This window comes from Sus scrofa, chromosome 2 (assembly GCF_054392235.1).
Source record: "Sus scrofa isolate SSC_HxYL_T2T_F1_AM1 chromosome 2, Sscrofa_HxYL_maternal_Yorkshire_Landrace_v2.0, whole genome shotgun sequence".
Taxonomy (NCBI): Eukaryota; Metazoa; Chordata; class Mammalia; order Artiodactyla; family Suidae; genus Sus; species Sus scrofa.
Genome location: NC_139384.1, coordinates 47,007,355 through 47,027,739, shown reverse-complemented (window position 1 = coordinate 47,027,739; position 20,385 = coordinate 47,007,355). Strand labels below are relative to the sequence as shown.

The 20,385-nt window shown below is 39.9% G+C and overlaps 1 protein-coding gene and 1 pseudogene across 4 annotated transcripts in view; both read left to right on the top strand.

The window, feature by feature from the left end:
* The window catches only part of INSC (INSC spindle orientation adaptor protein), an 864,422-nt gene that overhangs the window by 834,439 nt on the left and 9,598 nt on the right, over positions 1 to 20,385 (top strand). For all 4 annotated transcript variants that reach the window (XR_014837251.1, XM_085011965.1, XM_021083296.2 and 1 more), the window contains one exon: positions 1,885 to 1,961. Coding sequence is in view for 3 of the 4 variants with exons in the window: in XM_085011965.1 (XP_084868091.1) it covers positions 1,885 to 1,961 (77 nt within the window). In the remaining variant the exon portion in view is untranslated. The remainder of the gene's footprint in view (positions 1 to 1,884; positions 1,962 to 20,385) is intronic.
* LOC146405365 (membrane protein BRI3 pseudogene) lies at positions 10,546 to 12,314 on the top strand (annotated as a pseudogene).

The window sequence follows — 20,385 nt, the reverse complement described above, 5'->3', positions numbered from 1 at the left end:
TTCAGTCAGTCACTTATTTACCCAACAAATATTTTCAGCACATCCACTCCATGCTAGGCTCTGTTCTGAGTGCTGGGCTTATAACATTGATTATAACCGTGTCCTGACCACAGAGGCTTATAGCCCGATGTGGAAAGAAAAATTTGCACTTGAGTATCAGAGAGCAATGCTCAGAGCATGTCCACAGCATGTTTGGCACACAGAGAAGTAGCCCATATTTATCCGGGTGGTTCAAAGGATGTTTTAACAAGGAGGTTGACTCTTCAGCTGTGATCTGAGGAGATTCAGGTGTGAGGGCTAAGAAAGGCTGCCCCAGGCAGAGGTAGGATAGGCCTGGCGGTGTCACCAACCATCCAGGTACTTGGAGGACAGAGAGCAAGAGGTGGCTCTGGGGCAGCAGAGAGTTCAGGCTTCATAATGACTTCATGGAGGATAAACAGAATCTGTCTGCACACATTTTATTACTACTTACAGTGGGTTGTTTTTTGTTTGTTTTTTACCATTGTTCAAACTCATGTAGAGTTTGAAAAAATTGTTTTCAGTGAAAAACAAAATCATTTAACTTTCCTTTGTAAAGGTTAAGGAAACATAATCTCAACCTGTAGTCTTCTATAATTTTAGCTACAATATATTTTGTTTTCTTTTTTCTTTTTTTTTTTTTTCTTTGTCTTTTTGCCTTTCCTTGGGCCGCTCCCGTGGCATATGGAGGTTCCTAGGCTAGGGGTCTAATCGGATCTGTAGCCACTGGCCTACACCAGAGCCACAGCAACACGGGATCCGAGCTGCATCTGCGACTCACACCATAGCTCACAGCAACGCCGGATCCTTAACCCACTGAGCAAGGCCAAGGATCGAACCCGCAACCTCTTGGTTCCTAATTGGATTCGTTTCCACTGTGCCACGATGGGAACTCCTATATTTTCTTTCTTTTTTTTTTTTTTTTGTCTTTTTAGGGCTGCCCCCGTGGCATATGGAGGTTCCTAGGCTAGGGGTTGTATCGGAGCTGTAGCCACCAGCCTATACCACAGCCACAGCAACACGGGATCCAAGCCGCATCTGTGACCTACACCACAGCTCATGGCAATGCCGGATCCTTAACCCACTGAGAGAGGCCAGGTATTGAATCTGCATCCTCATGGATACTAGTCAGATTCATTTCCACTGCGCCACAGCTGAAATTCCTACAATATATTTTCTTACTCAAATAGTCAAGAGGTTAAAAAAAAAAGTGTGCTAGGAAGTTCCACTGATAAAGATGTAAATGTTCAATTTAACTCTGGTAAAATCAAAAGTTCCTGCCTGGGAAGTTCTTTCTCAGAAAGACCTGTGGTATCTTTTTTGTCTTTTTAGGGCCACATCTGTGGCATATGGAGGTTCCCAGGCTAGGGTTGAATTGAACCTGTACCTGCCAGCCCACACCACAGCCACGCCAGATCCAAGCCTTGTCTATGACGTACACCACAGCTCACAGTGACGCCGGATCCTTAACCCCTTGAGCAAGGCCAGGGGCCGAACCTGTGTCCTCATGGATACTAGTCAGATTCATTTCCTCTGAACCACGACGGGAACTCTAGTCTTCCGCTGCTCATCCCTCTGCAGTGTGGGTGAGCTCCATCCTGGCCAGTGTTCTGGTGCATAAGGGTTTGGTTTTGATTGTCCAGCTCATCCTGGCCCTGACCAGGGTCCGTTCACACATGAGGGAGCAGAAGGTCTCGCTGCCAAACTCCTCAGGGCGGCTCAGCACATTTCCCGGCTAAATGGTGGCCACCCGCTTCCCCATGTTCCCCACGTGGAGGAGTGTGTGTGAGAGACAGAAGCACCTCTGGGTCAGGCTTGGCCAGATCCATCCCGATCCAGGCCTGAGTGTCTCCCCGTCTCACTCAGGCATGTCCCGCCTCATCGAACTCTGCCGCTTGCCCTCCGAGAGGAACAGCAGTGATGCCGTGCTGGTGGCCTGCCTGGTGAGTTCCCAGACTTCCCCCAGCTTTCTTCACAGGCTTTGGGCTTGCTGACCAGGGGCCAGGAGAATGGGCTGTGCTGCAGTTGGCTTAGGTAAATCAGGAAGCTTATTCTAGGTTTTCACTATTCTCTTTAAAATGGTGATAAAAGTAATACTTGTGTGACTTAGTTCATAAGACTGTGATGAAAATTATATGAGGTCATGTATGGGAAAGGAGGTAACCCCATTACCACAATTTTAGTAACCATGCATCCTAGAGAACCCATGAACCCTTAACAGTGGGTCAACATCAGAGGGGCCAGCTGGCAGAATGCTGGGTGGTGGTGGTGGTGCTGTCATGGTGCTTGCAGCACATGGAACCTAGACTATAATGTCTTCTGTCTGTTCCAAAGGGGACACTGTGAGAAAGCCTTCTTTCCTCCTCAAACTGAGCCCCTCTTCTGGTGCTCTTCCAGCTTCGTAGCTCCCTCCTGCTTTGTGGAGTAGGATAGGACAGGACCGTCGTATTATTCAGCCAGCTCCCAGGATCTTCACCCTCAACAAAGCTCCTGCATCCTGGGAGGTCCCACCCAACTTCTTGATACGTGGGTCCAACCATGAAATTATCAAGAGCCCTGGACAGGGGATACATGCCTTGTCTCTACACTGCTCCCTGCTAGGCTGCATCAAACCCTAACACAGAGCAGCTAACAGTTGGAAGTGTTCATTGTATAAGCCCTTCAACTTCCAGAAGGGGGTGCCAGATCCTCAGAGACCATGAGAGAGAAGCTAGGTCTAGAAGTTCTTCAAGTTGTTTCACAATAAAGCCCCTCCTTACCCCATTTTTTTTTTTTTTTTTTTTTTGTCTTTTTGCTTTTTCTAGGGCTGCTCCCCCGGCATATGGAGGATCCCAGGTTAGGGGTCTAATCGGAGCTGTAGCCGCCAGCCTACGCCAGAGCCACAGCCACGCGGGATCCAAGCCTCTTCTGTGACCTACACCACAGCTCATGGCAATGCCAGATCCTTAACCCACTGAGCAAGGCCAGGGATTGAACCCGCAACCTCATGGTTCCTAGTCAGATTTGTTAACCACTGTGCCAAGATGGGAACTGCCTCCCCCCCTTTTTAATACTGAGTTCATCCCATTTCTGAAAACACCTGATGGGCACTGTAGACAGAGTGGTAGACACACCGGTAGACACACCAAGCATTACAGTTGGATATACCTGTCTTGGATTAGCCATTACAAACTATGTGACCTTGGGTAGGCCACTAAGTGCTGTAAATTTTATTAAAAATTTGCTCTGAGATTCTGTGGGCCATACATGCTTCTAGGCTTTGAGATACAACTGTGGGGGAAAAAAAAGATTAAAGTCTCAGCTCTGATGAGGCTTTTATTCTGGTATCTGCAGAACAACCTTCATCTTTTTTGTGCCTTTGGTAATTGGGTGAAGCTTATGGACCCCTTCTCAGTATTAGGTTTTAAATGGATATCATAAAATACATAGGCTTAAAAGGAAAATCATAATAAAATAATTATTAGGCCATTTAAACAGGTAAGATATGTATACACACACACACATATATATACTTTTAAATGAACACATTAAATAAAAGCTAGCAGTAAGTCTTGAGTAGCCATGAGCATAAATGATATTTGAGGGTACCTCCAAAAAATGTATTGGGATGTGAAATTGCTACCGAATCAAGCTTAGGTCTGCTTTGCCCATGTGCAGTAAAGCCAGTCTATTGGTACTGGGTTATGGTGAAGGAAAATGCAGCATTTATTACAAGGCGTCAAGCAAGGAGTCCAGGTAGCTAGTGCTTAAAAGGCCTGAACTGGAGTTCCCGTCGTGGCGCAGTGGTTGACGAATCTGACTAGGAACCATGAGGTTGCAGGTTTGGTCCCTGCCCTTGCTCAGTGGGTTAACGATCCGGCGTTGCCTTGAGCTGTGGTGTAGGTTGCAGACGCGGCTCGGATCCCGCGTTGCTGTGGCTCTGGTGTAGGCCAGTGGCTACAGCTCTGATTCGACCCCTAGCCTGGGAACCTCCATATGCTGCGGGAGCGGTCCAAAGAAATAGCAAGAAGCCAAAAAAAAAAAAAAAAAAAAAAAAAAAAAAAAAAAAAAAAAATGCCTGAACTCCCAAAAGGCTTTCAGGGATATGTTTTTCAAGACAGGATAAGGAGGGAGGTTGTGGGGTGTGTGGTCAACTCATGGACATGCTTCTGATTAGCTGGTGGTAGGGTAATCAGGAGTCAGTATCATCAACCTTTTGATTCCAACCAGTGTGGGGTCTGTGTGTTTATGGGCACCATACAGTTAATTTCTTCCACCTGGTAGGGCTTTCAGTATCTGCAAAACTGCTCAAAGGATATGGCTCCGAATATGATCTATAACTTTCAAGGAGGAATTAAGGGCCTGGACTTTGCTTAATGGCTAAACTATTATTATTTTGTCACGCTTGAGTATTTTCCTTTCTTTCTGCATTTTATTGCTTCTCTGATTAAATGTACTCTTTGGAACTTGGGGAAGCCGAGGAAACTAAAGTTTTTCTACACATCAAAGGCAGGTAGAGGATATGGGCGGGGGGCACTGTTCCAGGAAGGCCCCATAGGGTCCTGCTTGGTTATAGCGCTCCCCTCCACCCCCCGTCTTTGATGCTCAACCATGAGAGGAACAGGTAAAGAATGAGAAAGAGAATAAAGTTTTGGATTGAGAGGTTCATCATAAATTTGGCAGAGGAATTAGGTTTAAGTTACCATTTCTCAAAATTTTAACTTTTCCCAACTCTTCGAGAGACCAGGGCAGCAACCTGGCTACTTCCTGCTGAAATGGGGTGTACTCCTGCCTCGATGTGGGGAAGGGACACAGAGTTGGAAATAGTGCCTAGTTTCAAGCTTAAAATCAATAATTAATATTATGAAAACATTACTTCTCTCTTCGATTGCTTTGTCATAGTACCTGGATAAACATTTGAAAATTGAGGTTAATGATCAAAGTGTACCCTTGTGGTAATTCCCAAGAGAGTCTTCCTGTTTTACTTTATAATTTTTATATTAATTAATGTTTATGGCTGTACTCACAGAATATGGATGTTCCCAGGCCAGGGATTGGATCTATGCTGCCACAGAGACACTACCAGATCTTTAATCTGCTGTGCCGTAGTGCGAACTCAATTTTTATTTTACATTGGAGTATAATTGATGTACAAGGTGTGTTGCAGGTTTACATCAAAGTGATCCAGTTATACATATATCCATTCTTTTTCAGTTCTTTTCCCATATAGGTTATTACAGAATATTGAGAAGAGTTCCCTGTGCTATATAGTAGGTACTTGTTGATTATCCATTTAATATATAGTAATGTGTATATGTTAATCCCAAACTCCTAATTTATCCTTCCCCCCTTTCTCCTTTGGTATCCATAAATTTGTTTTCTAAATCTGCGAAACTGTTTCTCTTTTGTAAATAAGTTCATTTGTATCATTTTTCTTTTTCGATTCCACATACAAGTGATATATTTGTTTTTCTGTCTGACTTCAGTTAGTATGATAATCTCTAGGTCCATCCATGTTGCTGCAAATAGCATTATCTCATTCTTTTTTTCACAGCTGAGTAATATTCCATTGTGTATATGTACCTCATCTTCTTTATCCATTCCTCTGTCAATGGACATTTAGGTTGCTTCCATGTCTTGGCTGTTGTAAATAGTGCTGCAGTGAACAGCAGTATTTGGGGTACATGTGTCTTTTTGAATTATGGTTTTCTCCAGATATATGCCTAGGAGTGGGGTTGCTGGGTTATGTGGTAGTTCTGCATTTAGTTTTCTGAGGAACCTCCATACTGTTTTCCATAGTGGTTGTATCAATTTACATTCCCATCAAAAGTGTGGGAAGGTTCCCTTTTTTACACATCCTCTCCTGCATTTATTGTTTGTAGACATTTTGATGATGGCCATTCTGACTGGTGTGAAATGATACCCCATTGTAGTTTCGATTTGCCTTTCTCTAATAATCAGTGATGTTGAACATCTTTTCATGTGTTTTTTGGCCTTCTGTCTTCCTTGGAGAAATGTCTAGATCCTCTGATCTTTTTTTATTATTGGTTTGATGTAAAGCAGCATGAGCTGTTTGTATATTTTGGAGATTAATCCCATGTAGGTTGCTTCATTTGCAAAGATTTCTTCCCATTTTGCGTGTTGTCTTTTTTGTGTATGGTTTCCTTTACCGTGCAAAAGCTTTTAAGTTTAATTAGGTCCCATTTGTTTTTATTCTCCTTACTCTAGGAGGTAGATCAAAAAAAGATATTGCTGTGATTTATGTCAAAGAGTGTTTTGCCTATGTTTTCCTCTTGGAGTTTGCAGCATTCAGTCTTAGATTTAGGTCCTTATTTTAAGTTTGTGAATGGTATTAGAAAATGTTCTAATTTCATTCCTTTACATGTAGCTGTCCAGTTTTACCAGCACCACAAGTTGAGGACACTGTCTCTTCTCTATTGTATATTCTTGCTCTTGTCATAGATTAGTTGACTATAGATGTGTAGGTTTATCTCTGGGGTTTCTATCCCATTCCACCTATCTATATTTCTGCTTTTGTGGCAATAGCATACTGTTTTGAGACAGTGGCTGTGTAGCCTGAAGTCAGGGAACCTGATTCCTCCGGTTCCATTTTTCTTTTTCAAGGTTGCTTTGGCTATTACGGGTCTTTCGTATTTCTATACAAATTTTAAGATTTTTTTGTTCTAGTTCTGTGAAGAATGACATTGGTAATTTGATAGAGATTGCACTGAATCTATAAATTGTCTTGGGTAATATTGTCATTTTGACAATACTTTTCTTCCAGTTCATGAGCATGTTATAATTTTCCATCTGTTTGTGTCATCTCTGGTTTCATCAGAGTCTTATTTTTAGAGTGTAGGTCTTTTGCCTCTTTAGGTAGGTTTATTTCTGGGTATTCTTTTCGATGTGATGGTAAATGGAATTGTTTCCTTAATTTCTCTTTCTGATCTTTCATTGCTAGTGTATAGGAATACAAGAGATTTCTGTGTATTAATTTTATATCTGCAACTTCATTTTGAATTCATTGATGGGCTCTAATAGTTTTCTGGTAGCATCTTTAGGATTTTCTGTGTATAGTATCATGTCACCTACAAACAGTGACAGTTTTGCTGCTTTTACAATTTGGGTATTTTTTTCTTATATGGCTAGGACTTCTAAAACTATGTTGAATAGAAGTAGTAAGAGTGGATATCCTTGTCTTGTTCCTGGTCTTAGCAGACATGCTTTCAGTTTTTCACCATTGAGAATGATATTAGGTATGGGTTTGTCATATATAGCCTTTATCATGTTGAGGGTATAGATTCCCTCTATACCCACTTTCTGGAGAGTTTGTATCAGAATTGGGTGTTGAATTTTGTCAAAAGATTTTTCTGCATCTCCTGAGAGGATCATATGGTTTTTATTCTTTGATTTGCAAATGTGGTGTAAATATTGAAATATTGAAAAATCCTTGCATCCCCAGAATATATCCCACTTGACCATGGTGTATAATCTTTTACTGTATCGTTGGATTTCATTTAGTAATATTTTGCTGAAGATTTTTGCATCTATGTTCATCAGTGGTATTAGCCTGTAATTTTTGTGCATGTATGGTATCTTTTTCTGATTTTGGGATCAGGGTGATGGTGGCGTCATAGAATGAGTTTGGTAATGTCCCTTCCTCTGAAATTTTTTGGAAGAGTTTCAGAAGAGTAGGTATTAACTTTTCTCTAAATGTTTTACAGAATTTGTCTGTGAAGCCATCTGGAATTTTGTTTGTTGTGAGTTTTAAAATTAGATTCAATTTCAGTACTTGTAACTGGTCTGTTTATATTTTCTCTTTCTTCCTATTTAAGTATTGGGAGATTGTACCTTTCAAAGAATTTGTCCATTTCTTCTAGTTTGTCCGTTTTGTTGGCACAGAGTTTCTTTTAGTAATATCTTATGATCCTTTGTATTTCTGTGGTGTCGGTTGTAACATCTCCTTTTTCATTTTTAATTTTATTGAATTGAGCCCTCACCCTTTTTTTTTCTTGATGAGTCTTTTGTCTGGCTAAAGGTTTATTCATTTTGTTGATCTTTTCAAAGAACCAGCTTTTAGTTTTATTGATCTTTTCTATTTTTCATTTCTATTCATTTATTTCTGCTCTGATCTTTTTTTTTTTTTTTTTTTTTTTTGTTGTTGTTGTTGTTGTTGTTGTTGTTGTTGCTGCTATTTCTTGGGCCGCTCCCGCGGCATATGGAGGTTCCCAGGCTAGGGGTCGAATCGGAGCTGTAGCTGCCAGCCTACGCCAGAGCCACACCAACGCGGGATCCGAGCCACGTCTGTGACCTACACCACAGCTCACGGCAACGCCGGATCGTTAACCCACTGAGCAAGGGCAGGGACCGAACCCGCAACCTCATGGTTCCCAGTCGGATTCGTTAACCACTGTGCCACGACAGGAACTCCTGATCTTTATGATTTATTTCCTTCTGCTAACATGAGGCTTTGTTTCTCTTTCTCTAGTTGCTTTCGGTGTAAGGTTATGTTGAAGTTTTTCTTGTTTCCCTGGGTAAGACTGAATTGCTGTAAACTTCCTTCTTAGAATTGTGTTTGCTGTGTCCTATAGGTTTTGCATTGTTGTGTTTTCATTTTCATGCGTCTCTAGGTATTTGATTTCTTTGGTGAACCATTGGTTGTTTAGCCTCCAGTGGTTTAACTAATACAGGTTAGTATTTTCTGAGATATTGGATCATCTTTACTATCATCACTCTGAATTATTTTTCATTGTGTGATAATACCTATCTCTACTTAGTTTTTCTTCTGGGTTTTTATCTGTTCCTTTATCTGGAACATATTTCTCTGTCATCTCATTTTGTCTTACTTTTTGTGTCTGTGGTCTCCTTTCTGCAGGCTGCAGGATTATACTTCCTCTTCCTTCTGGTGTCTGCCCCCTGGTGGGAGGAACCAGTGCCTGCCCACTGGTGAGTGGAACTGGGTCTTGCCCCTCTGGTTGGCAGGGCCATATCAAGGAGTGTGTTTAGAGGTGGGCTGTAGGCTCCAGAATTTAGACAGCCTATATGCTGATGAGTGGGGCTGTGTTCCCACCTTGTTGGTTGTTTGGCCTGAGAGGTCCCAGCACTGGAGCCTATAGGCTGTTGTTGGGGCCAGGTCTTGATGCCAAAATTGTTACCTCCAGGAGAGCTCATGTATTTGAATATTCCCTGAGGCTTCTGCCACCAGTGAGTGTCCTTTCCCCACAGTCAGCCACAGTTGACCCCTGTTTCATCCGGAGACCCTCCAAAACTCACAGGCAGTTCTGGTCCAGGCTCCTCTGGAGTCACTGCTTTGCCCTGGGTTCCGGTGCATGTGAAAACTTGTGTGCACCCTCCAAGATTGGAATCTTGTTTCCCCAACTCCTGTGGAGCTCCTGTACTCAAGCCCTGCTGGCTTTCAAAGCCATATACTCTTGGGCCTCCTCCTCCTGGAGGAGAGCCTGATGTGAGGCTTAGAACTCTCACTCCTGTGGGAGAGCCTCTGCAATATGATTATTTACCAGTTTGTGGGTCAGCCACCTGTGGGGCATGGGATTTGATTATATCCAGTATGCCCCCTCTCCCCATAATCTTATTGTGACTTGTCTTTGGATGTAGAATATATTTTTTTTTGGTAGGTCCCAGTATTCTCTATCAGTTGTTGTTCAGCAGTTGTGGATTTTGGTGTTTTTGTTAGTGGAGATGAGCTCAAGTCCTTTTACTTTGCCATCTTGTCTCCTAATCAGATGGCAACCAGGAAAATAAGTTTTGGAGTGTTTCTTTTTTACATATATTCAGTAACCAAGTAGACTTTGAATTATTTTATATTTGGGTTTGACTTTTCCAGGGGTATTAATTATATGTAACAGGAGCTATTGGCCACTATACAGCTCGCTCTCACTTTTGGCCAAAATATAATTTAAGGAAATTTTATTATCGAATACTATTCTGGCTAAAGAATCTAGTGCCTTCTGCTGGGAAGCTATAGCTTAAGCTATCTCATTTGCCACCACTATTTCTAAAGTAGGAGACAGGTATCAGAGTTAGGAGGAGACCTTGAGACCATAAGATTGCAGTTGGCAGCTACTAGCAGATATTGTTTGAGAATAGCTGGTGATGTCCTTGAGTCTGATAAAGTTTAGAAAGCTCCAGTTCTCAGTAATATTGGAATGTGTCTGAACCCCCATCTGCAATGGCCACCTCAAGGATACTAGTTGGGTTCATAACCTGCTGAGCCACAAAGGGAACTCCTATTGTTTTACTTTTAACCACACTGTTGCCCTCAGTGTTTAAGAGAGGAAAATAATTCTCCAATGGAGTTTTAACAGGGTATAAGTATTCATGATGTGTAACACTGCTTGCTATAAGTTATCAGTGAAAGCACATGTACAATGCTGAGCTGCCTCTGTAGCTCCCATAGCAGGTCCAGGTGCACAACTACTCTAATTCTGGGGCCTGACTTCAGTGGATCTGTATTGGTGGCCTTGTAGAAACAGTGCCTGAGAAACACCAGGGTAAATTGCTGGCATTCTCATGGTTGAGGTAGGACCAATGGCAGTGTGCTTTGTAAGCCAGGACAACAGGTGAGAGATGACACCACAAAGCACACTCACCAGTGAATAGATCTGGTGAGGAAATACTCAGTGGTGCCAATCCCAGTGGGAATGATCCAGTCCCATCTACCTAATGCCACAGATCAGAAATGCAGCTCAGAAACATATCTTGGGGCTTCTAATCCAACAACTAGGGAGTAAACTCTACCCATGATAGGGCAGGGACAACCCCAGAACAAAGAGGAGGCCCTGCTCGGTATTCTCTGCAGGTTGTGGTCACCACAACACCAGTCACACCTCCTATCAAGGGGATAACAGTCAGCATACACCCTGGAAAGAGGTGGCAGTCATCCATACTAAAAACAGCCCTTGCACCAAAAATTATTAAATGCACATAGGCCATACAAGGATATTCCCACATAAAAATAGTCCCCCAAGACAAGAGTAGATAATTGCTCCTCCTAAACTCATAGAAAAAGAGAAATATAAGTAAAATAAAGAAGCAGAAGAACCATTCCCAGTAAAAAGATCAAGAAAATTCCTCTGAAAGAACAAAAAATGGAACAGACTTCTTCAGTCTAATAGACACTGAGTTCAAAAAGGCGATGATGAAAATACTGAAGGACTTAATAAAGGCTATCAACAGAAATGCAGATTTATTCAAAAAGGATATAAAAACTGAGAAGCCAAAAAAATTTTAAGATTCATTTGCATAGATAAAAGTTGAACTAAAGGCAATAAATAGTAGAATGAATAATGCAAAATGGCAAATAAGTGATATGGAAGACAGAATAATAGAAATCACTCAATTAGAATAGAGAAATCTAAATGAAAAAAGAATGAAAGCAATATAAGAGACCCATGGTATACTATAAAGTGAACCAATCTATGCATAATATGGATCCAAGAAAGAGAAGAAAAAGAAGAAAGGATTGAAAATGTATTTGAACAAATTATGGCTAAAAATTTCCCAAACATAAATAAAGAAACAGATATCCAGGTACAGAAAGCACAGACCATCCCAAAAAGATAAACCTAAACAAACCAAGACATATGATAATAAAAATGGCAGAAGTTAAAGAGTGGATTCTAAAGGCAGCAAGAGAAAAACAGTTAATTACAAGAGAACTTCTATAAGGCTATTTGCTGATTTCTTACAGAAATATCACAGGCCAGAAGGGAGTAGCAAGACATATTCAAATTCCTAGTAGGGAAAAACCTGCAACCTAGGGTATTCTACCCAGCAAGATTATCATTTAGAATAGAAGGAGAGATAAAGAATTTCTAGCAGCACCTGCATCCAGGTAGCACAGCCCTGCACAGTTGCCACCTGCAAGAACTGGGTCCAGCTGCTGGGCATCCAGGCATTCCTCTGAATCCGAGCCAGAGCCAGATGGGAACACAAGCAGGAGCCAGGCATAGTGAGCCATTATGTACCACAAGTCCCTGAGCAGGGGAAGCTGCCAGCCTACAATCTGGAGGCCAGTCAGGGCAACTTTGCCTGTGGCCCTCAAGGCTCTGAGCACCATTCCTACTCCCACCCCACTGTTGCCCTAACCTTACCTCATCATAGGGTACCCACCCACCACCCCAGGGTCTACAATATCCACAGTCAAAGTGTTACCTGGTGCCCTGCCAATTCCATCATTATCAGTGGAGGCTGCCCTCTCTGTGGGTTCAGGGTTCTGGAGGACTCCTTCACCTTCCTGGGCATCTTATTGGCCATTGTCTTGTTCCCCTTTGGTTTCGTCTGCTGTTTTGCCTTGAAGAAGTGAAGATGCCCCAACTGTGGTGCAAAGTTTACTTAAATGGAACAACACACTTGGCTTTCCTACACCCAGCTATCTTATTCTAAGGTAAATGTCACATACAATAGTTTTATTTGATTAATCTTCAGAACTATTTTGTAAAGTTGTGGGTGGATTGGGCCCCACGAGGAGCCCAGATTTCAGGGGAGTGTGGAACACTCAGCAGCACTGCTTCCAGAGTTAATGACAGCTCAATAAAGCACTGTTTTTACTTTTTGCAGTCTTCAGTTTGAGAAAGGTGAGAAAAACTGTTTTAAACAAATGAGATCCATATTGTTAAAAAAAAAAAGAATTTCTAGACAAGAAAAAAACTAAAAGAAAATAGGAATACTAAACCTACTCCAAAGGAAATATTGAAAGGTCTTTTTAAAATAGAAAAGAAATAAGAATCTATAGGCAAGAAAAAAAAATCAGAATTGGAAAGTAAATCATTTAAATAAAGGCAGTACACATATTTTAAAAAATCAAAAAATTTCTGTGAAAGTGCTGGTAACCACAATGAACAGCGAATGTGTGGACATGAAGCTATAACAGAGGACCTCAAAATCATAAAGCACGGGGGAGGAGAGTAAGAAAATGTAGATTTTTTTCTAGACTGTTTTTGAGCCTAGGTGACTACCAGTCTAAAGCAACTAGATATAGGAAGGGGTTAGTATACTTAAAAACAGGGCAACCACAAATCAAAAATACACAACAGATTCACAAAAACCAAAAAGAAGAGAACACAAGCATAAAATAAAAGGAGATGAGATCCTCAAACCACAAAAAGAAAAACAATGAGAAAGAGAATCAACTGGAAAACAAGGTTTAAAATGACAAATACATTTTTATTAATAATTACCTTAAATGTGGAGTTCCTTTTGCAGCTCAGTGGTTAACAAACCCGACTAGTATCCATGAGGACGAGGGTTTGATCCCTGGCCTCTCTCGGTGGGTTAAGGGTCCTGCATTGCTGTGGCTGTGGTGTAGGCCAGCAGCTACAGCTCTGATTTGAGCCCTAGCCTTGGAATCTCCATATACTGCTCTAAAAAAAAAAAGAAAAGAAAAAAAAGACCAAAAAAATTATAATTACCTTAAATGTAAATGTACTAAATGCTCTAATCAAAACACTGTTTTGATTGAGTGGCAGACAGGATAAAGAAACAAGAGCCTGCACTAGACTGCTTAGACGAGACCCAAATGATGGCAAAGGATATACATATATTGGAAGTGAGGAGATGGAGAAAGATATCTCATGCAAATGGAAATGACAAGAAGGGGGGGAGGGTCACAATACTCATATAAAACAAGATAATCTTTGAAACAAAGGCCATAAAGAAAGATAAGGACACTATATAATGATAAAAGGATCAACATGAGGAGGGAATATTACACTTATCAACATATATGCACCTAATATAGGAACACCCAAATACATAAAATAAATACTAACAGACATAGAGGGAGTCTGGAATACAATAATAGTATGTGACTTTAGGAGTTCCCCTGTGAATTATCAGTTAAGGATCCAGTGTTCGCTCAGGCCATTGCTGTGGTGCAGGTTCGATTTCTATCCTGGGAACTTCTACATGCCATGGGCATGGCCAAAGGGGGAAAAAATATGTGACTTTAACACTCTACTCACATCACTGATCTTTGAGAGAGAAAATCAATGTGGCAACAGACATCCTAAATAATACAATAGAACAGTTAGACCTAATTAATATTTTTAAGACATTACATTCAAAAAACCCAGACCACATTCTTTGCAAGCACACATGGAATATTCTTTAAGTTTGGCCACATAACTAGGGCACAAAACAAGCCTCAAAAAATTTAAGCAGATAGTAATTATTTCAAGCATCTTTTCTGACCACAATGACATGAAAATAGAAATCACAGAAAAATAAATGAGAAAAAAATCATACGGAGACTAAACAACATGATATTTAAAAGCCAATGGGTCAACAATGAAATCAAAGAAGAAATTTAAAAATGTATTGAGGCAAATGTCATGAAAACACAACCATACAAAATCTATGTGATGCAGCAAAAGCAGTTCTTAGAGGGAAATTCATGGCAATACAGGCCTTCTTTAAGAAACAAGACAAATCTCAAATAAATAACCTAACCCACCACATAAAATAATTAGAAAAAGAACAAAAAACACCTAAAGTTAACAGAAGGAAGAAAATAATAAAGATCAGAGAGAATGTAAATAAAATAGAGATTAAAAAATAGAAAAATCAATAAAACCAATAGCTGGTTCTTTGAAAGGGTATACTAAATTGACAAGGCCTCTGGCAAAACTCTCCAAGAAGACAGAAGACTCAGAAAAAAATGAGAAATGAAAGAGGAGAAATCACATCTGATACCAGAGAAATTTAAAAAGCATAAGGGAATACTATGAACAGTTATATGCCAACAAATTTGACAACCTAGAAAAAATAGACAACTCTCTAGGAACATACATTCACAAAAACAGAATCAAGAATAAACAGATAGGAGTTCCTGCTGTGGCACAGTGGGTTAAGAATATTAATGCAGTGGCTTGGGTCACTGTGGAGGCCTGAATTTGATCCCTGTCCCAGTGTAGTAGTTTAAAGTATCTGGCATTGCTGCAGCTGTGGTATAGATTGCACCTGTGGCTCAGATTCGGTCCTTAGCACAGGAACTTCCATATGTCATGAGTATATCCATAATGAAAAGAAAAGAATAAACATATAACTTGAACAGGCTGATCACTAGGAGTGAAATAGCATCTATAATTGAAAAACTCAAAGTTCCCATTGTGGCTCAGTGGTTAACGAACCTGACTTGTATCCACGAGGATGTGGGTTTGATCCCTGGCCTCACTCAGTGGGTTAAGGATCTGGCATTACTGTGAGCTGTGGTGTAGCCTGTAGAAGCGGCTCAGATCCTGCTCTGCTGTGGCTGTGGTGTAGGCCAGTGGCCACAGCTCCAATTCGACCGCTAGCCTGGGAACCTCTATATGCCACAGATGCATCCCCCAAAAGACAAAAAGACAAAAAACAAAAACAAAAGCAAAGAAAAAAAAAAGTAATACTCCCTACAAACAAACATCAAGGACCAGATGACTTTACTAGGGAATGCTACCAAATATACAAAACTTATACTGATACTCCATAAACTCTTCTAGAAGACTGACAGGAAGGAACACTCCAAAAGATCTATGAAGCTACTATCACTCTGATATGAAAACCAAAGACACTACCAAAAAAGAAACTTACAGGCCAATATCTTTGACGAATCTCTAGAGATGCAAACATTCTCAACCAAATATTAGCAAACCAAATCCAACAACACATAAGAAAGATCATATACTACAGCCAAGTTGGATTCATCCCAGTGTTCACAGGATGGTTCAATATAGGCAAATCAATTAATGTGATACATAACATCAGCAAAAGAAAAAAACAAAAACAACAAAAACAACAGGATCATCTCAATAGGTTCAGAAAATGCATTTAATAAAATTCAACGTCCATTCATGATAAAAACTCTTACCAAAGCAGGTATAAAGGGAACATATCCCAACATAATAAAAGTAGCTATTTATGAGAAACCCACAGCCAACATAATACTCGGAAATGAAAAGGTGAAAACCTTCCCACTATAATCTGGAACATGAAAAGGATGTTCATTCTTGCTACTTCTGTTCAATGTAGTATTGGAAGTCCTCACAGCAGCCAGACAAGAAATAAAAGGTATTCAAATCGGTAGGGAAGAGGTAAAATTTTCACGATACTCAGATGACATGATTCTTATAGATAACCCGAAAGCCTCCACACAAAAACTACTAGAACTGATAAACAATTTCAATAAGGTATCAGGGTACAAGATTAACATGCAGAAACCTTTTGTATTTCTTTATGCTATCAATGAAATATCAGAAAGGGAATATAAACAAAAAATACCTTTAAAAATCCCATCAAATAAAATAATTAGGAATAACCCTGACCAAGGAGCTGAAAGTCTTGTATGCAGAGAACTACAAAACATTAATAAAGGAAATTGAAGATGATTCAAAGAAATGCAAAGATATCCCATGCTCTTGGATTGGAAGAATTACTATTGTTAAAATGGCCATACTATCAAACGCAGTATATGATTTAATATAACCTCTATCCAGTTACCCATGACATTCCTTACATAACTATAACAAATAATCCCAAAATTTATATAGCACCATAAAAGACCCAGAATTGCCAAAGCAATCCTGAGGGAAAAGAACAAAGCAGGAAGCATAACCCTCCCAGATTTCAGATGATACTACAAAGCTACAGTAATCAAAACAGCATAGTACTGGCACAAAAATAGACAAATCAAAATTCCTGTTGTGGCTTAGTAGTAAAGAACCCGACTAGTATCCATGAGGATGTGGGTTCAATCCCTGGCCCCACTCAGTGGGTTAAGGATCTGGCATTGCTATGGCTGTGGTGTAGGCTGGCAGCTGAAGCTCCAATTTGACCCCTAGGCTGGGAAATTCCATATGCTGCATATGCACCCATTAAAAGAGAAAAAAATAGACATATGGATCAATGAAACAGAGTGGCCAGAAATAATTCTACAGACCTAAGTGCAATTAATATGTGACAAAGGCGGCAAGAATATACAGTGGGGAAAAGGCAGTCTCTTTAGCAAATGGTGTTTGGGTAGTTGGACAGCTGTATGTAAACCTTCATACCATACACAAAAATAAACTCAAAATGGCTTAAAGGCTTAAATATAAGACAAGATATAATAAAACTCCTAGAAGAAAAGAAAGACAAAATCTTCTCTGACATAAATCCTACCAGTTTTCTTAGGTTGGTATCCCAAGGCAACAGAAATAAAAGAAAAATAAACAAATGGTACTTAATTAAACTTAAAAGTCTTTGCACAGCAAAGGAAACCATAAACAAAACAAAAAGACAAGCCACAGTAAGGGAGAAAATATTTGAAATGATGTGACCAACAAGGACTTAATTTCCAAAATATACAAACAGCTTATACAAATAAGTCAATAACCTAAAAACCATGCAACCCAATCAAAAAATGGATAGAACTAAATAGACATTTACCCAAAGAAGACATAGAGATGGCCAATAGGCACATAAAAAGATGATTAACATAATTATTAGAGAAATGCAAAAATCAAAACTATAGCAAGGTTCCAAATCACTGGTCAGAATGACTATCACTAAAAAAGTCTACAAATAGCAAATGCAGGGGAGGGTGTGGAGAAAAGGGAACCCTTCTACCTTGTTGGTGGGGATGTAAATTGGGGCAGCCACTATGGAAATCAATATGGAGGTTCCTCAAAAAAATGAAAATAGAGTTGCCATACTATCCAGCAATCTCACTCCTAGTCATGTATCCTGAAAGGATTAAAACTGTAATTTGAAAAGATAGATGTACCCTGATGCTCATAGCAGCACTATTTATAATAGCCAAGACATGGAGTATCATTGATGTCCATCAATAGATGAATGTATAAAGATGTGGTATACATACATACATATATATATATATATATATATATATATATATATACATATTACTCAGCCATTAAATGGAATGAAATAATGCCAGTTGTAGCAACATGGATGAGCTTAAAGATTCTCATACTAAGTCAGAAAGAGAAAGACAAATACCATATGATATTACTCACATGGTACCTAAAATATGTCATATAGACAGAGTACAGACTTGTGGTTGCCCAGGGGAAGGGAGTTAAGGAGGAATGGATTGGGAGTTTGAGATTAGCAGAGGCAAACTATTATATATAAGATGGATAAACTACAAAGTCTAATTTTCTTTTTCTTTTTGTCTTTTTACCATTTCTAGGGCTGCTCCCACAGCATATGGATGTTCCAAGGCTAGGGGTCTAATCAGAGCTGTAGCCACTGGCCTACACCAGAGCCACAGCAACACGGGATCCAAGCTGCGTCTGCAACCTACACCACAGCCCACGGCAACGCCAGATCCTTAAACCACTGAGCAAGGCCAGGGATCGAACCTACAACCTCATGGTTCCTAGTCGGATTCGTTAACCACTTAGCCACGACGGGAACTCCTACAAAGTCTTCTTGTATAGCGTAGAGAGCTATATCCGATATCCTGTAATAAACCATAATGTAAAAGTATATAAAAAAGAATATACACACACACATATGCACATGTATAACTGAGTCACTTGGCTATACAGCAGAAATTAGCACAAAAAGGTAAATCAACTATACTTCAATAAATTTTTTGTAAAAATTTAAAAATTAAAAAATAAATTTCTAAATATAATAAAAAGTAATAGAACAACTTTCAGTGTGGACAGGGAGACAATCTTTTGGTAAATCAGTTCCATTAGATTAGTATTAGTCTTACAGGCCTGGTCCAGATTCTTGGTCAGCTGCTTACCACTGCTGTTTTCTTCTCATCCTGGTATGACTCATTTGGGGTCAGCAGCCCTTCTATATAGCCCAGTCCAAAGCAGAGGGCCTTCTTAAGTTAGAAATGTGAATTTAGGAGATAATTATCTTCTGTTTCTTCGTGCATAAGGTACTTAAGAATAACTGATAAAAAGCCTTCATCTAGGTTGGAGACAGTCCTTTAAATGATGCTTTTTCCAGTGTGATAATCCCTTGATTATAGATCATGGGACATCTGATCTTCATCCAAAGGCAGATTACAGTGATTAGCTTCAGAAACAAATTTAGAATATCTTTTTAATAACTCACAAAACTTTACAATGCTATAATACAGCAACAAAGGGATTTTATTTTTTTTTTCTTTTTAGGGCCACACGTGCAGCATATGGAAGTTCCTGGGTTGGGGTCAAGTTGGAGCTGCAGTTGCTGGCCTATGCCACAGCCACACCAGATCCTAGCCACATCTGTGACCTACACCACAGCTTGTGGCAATGCAGGATCCTTAAACCCACTGAGCAAGGCCAGGGATCAAACCTTCATCTTCACAGACACTATGTCGGCTTCTTAACCTGCTGAGCCACAGTGGAAACCACAAAAGGCTATTTGTGAAATGAGTTTTAAATAATAAATACTGACCTCATTTAACAAAACTAGAATTTAATATCTATTGAAACAATCTTTTTTTTTCCCCCTCTAAAATTACCCTCATTTTTACCAAATATATCCAAATTAAGGTTAATTTGTTTGCCACTTGCTTAGTGGTTGGGTCAAAGGAGAGATGGTATATAGAACTCCCCCAGGAAAAGAAGGGCTGAGATTTTACTCAGTAATCACACGTATTAGTTTTCTTGTAGACCATTTTAATTTTTTTATTTTTTGCTTTTTAGAGCTGAAGGTGCAGCATATGGAAATTCCCAGGCTAGGGGTCAAATTGGAGCTGCAGCTGCTAGCCTACGCCACGGCCACAGCCACGCCAGATCCAAGCTGCATCTGTCACCTATTCCACAGCTCACAGCAATGCTGGATCATTAACCCAGTGAGTGAGGCCAGGAATTGAACCCACATCCTCAATGATACTATTCGGGTTCATTACTGATGAGCCACGACAGAAACTCCTCTGTAGACCATTTTTAGATCTAAACCTCAAGACCCATACCTTTCTGGAGGCCTGGGATTTTGTCATAGGCATATGTATAATAAAAGAATAACTGCTAACAATAACAACACCAAAAGATTAATTTGCTTGCAAAATAAGTCTGGTTAATTGATCACATAGGCTTTTTAATATTGGCTGTGTTGGAACTTTTCATAAGGAATCTCAGACTGAACTCTTAAAAGGCATCTTAAGGCCAGGAAAGCCAAACACCAAAGGCTTGTCACAGATTCTGCTTGCAGTATCTATACTTTGAGTGAATTTTCCTCTTCTCAAGATCCTCCAAATATAGCTTGAGATTCTTAAACTTGTCAAGAGGGAACAAGTATCCTTATTCATCTGATAAGGTTTCTGGGAACCTGCGAGTTTCTAATTTATGGAATAATCAGGTGGTGTGAAAAGAAAAACATTACAATTCTACTTACAAAGTTATAATTTACCATGTTATTATGAATCATAATCAGCTTAAG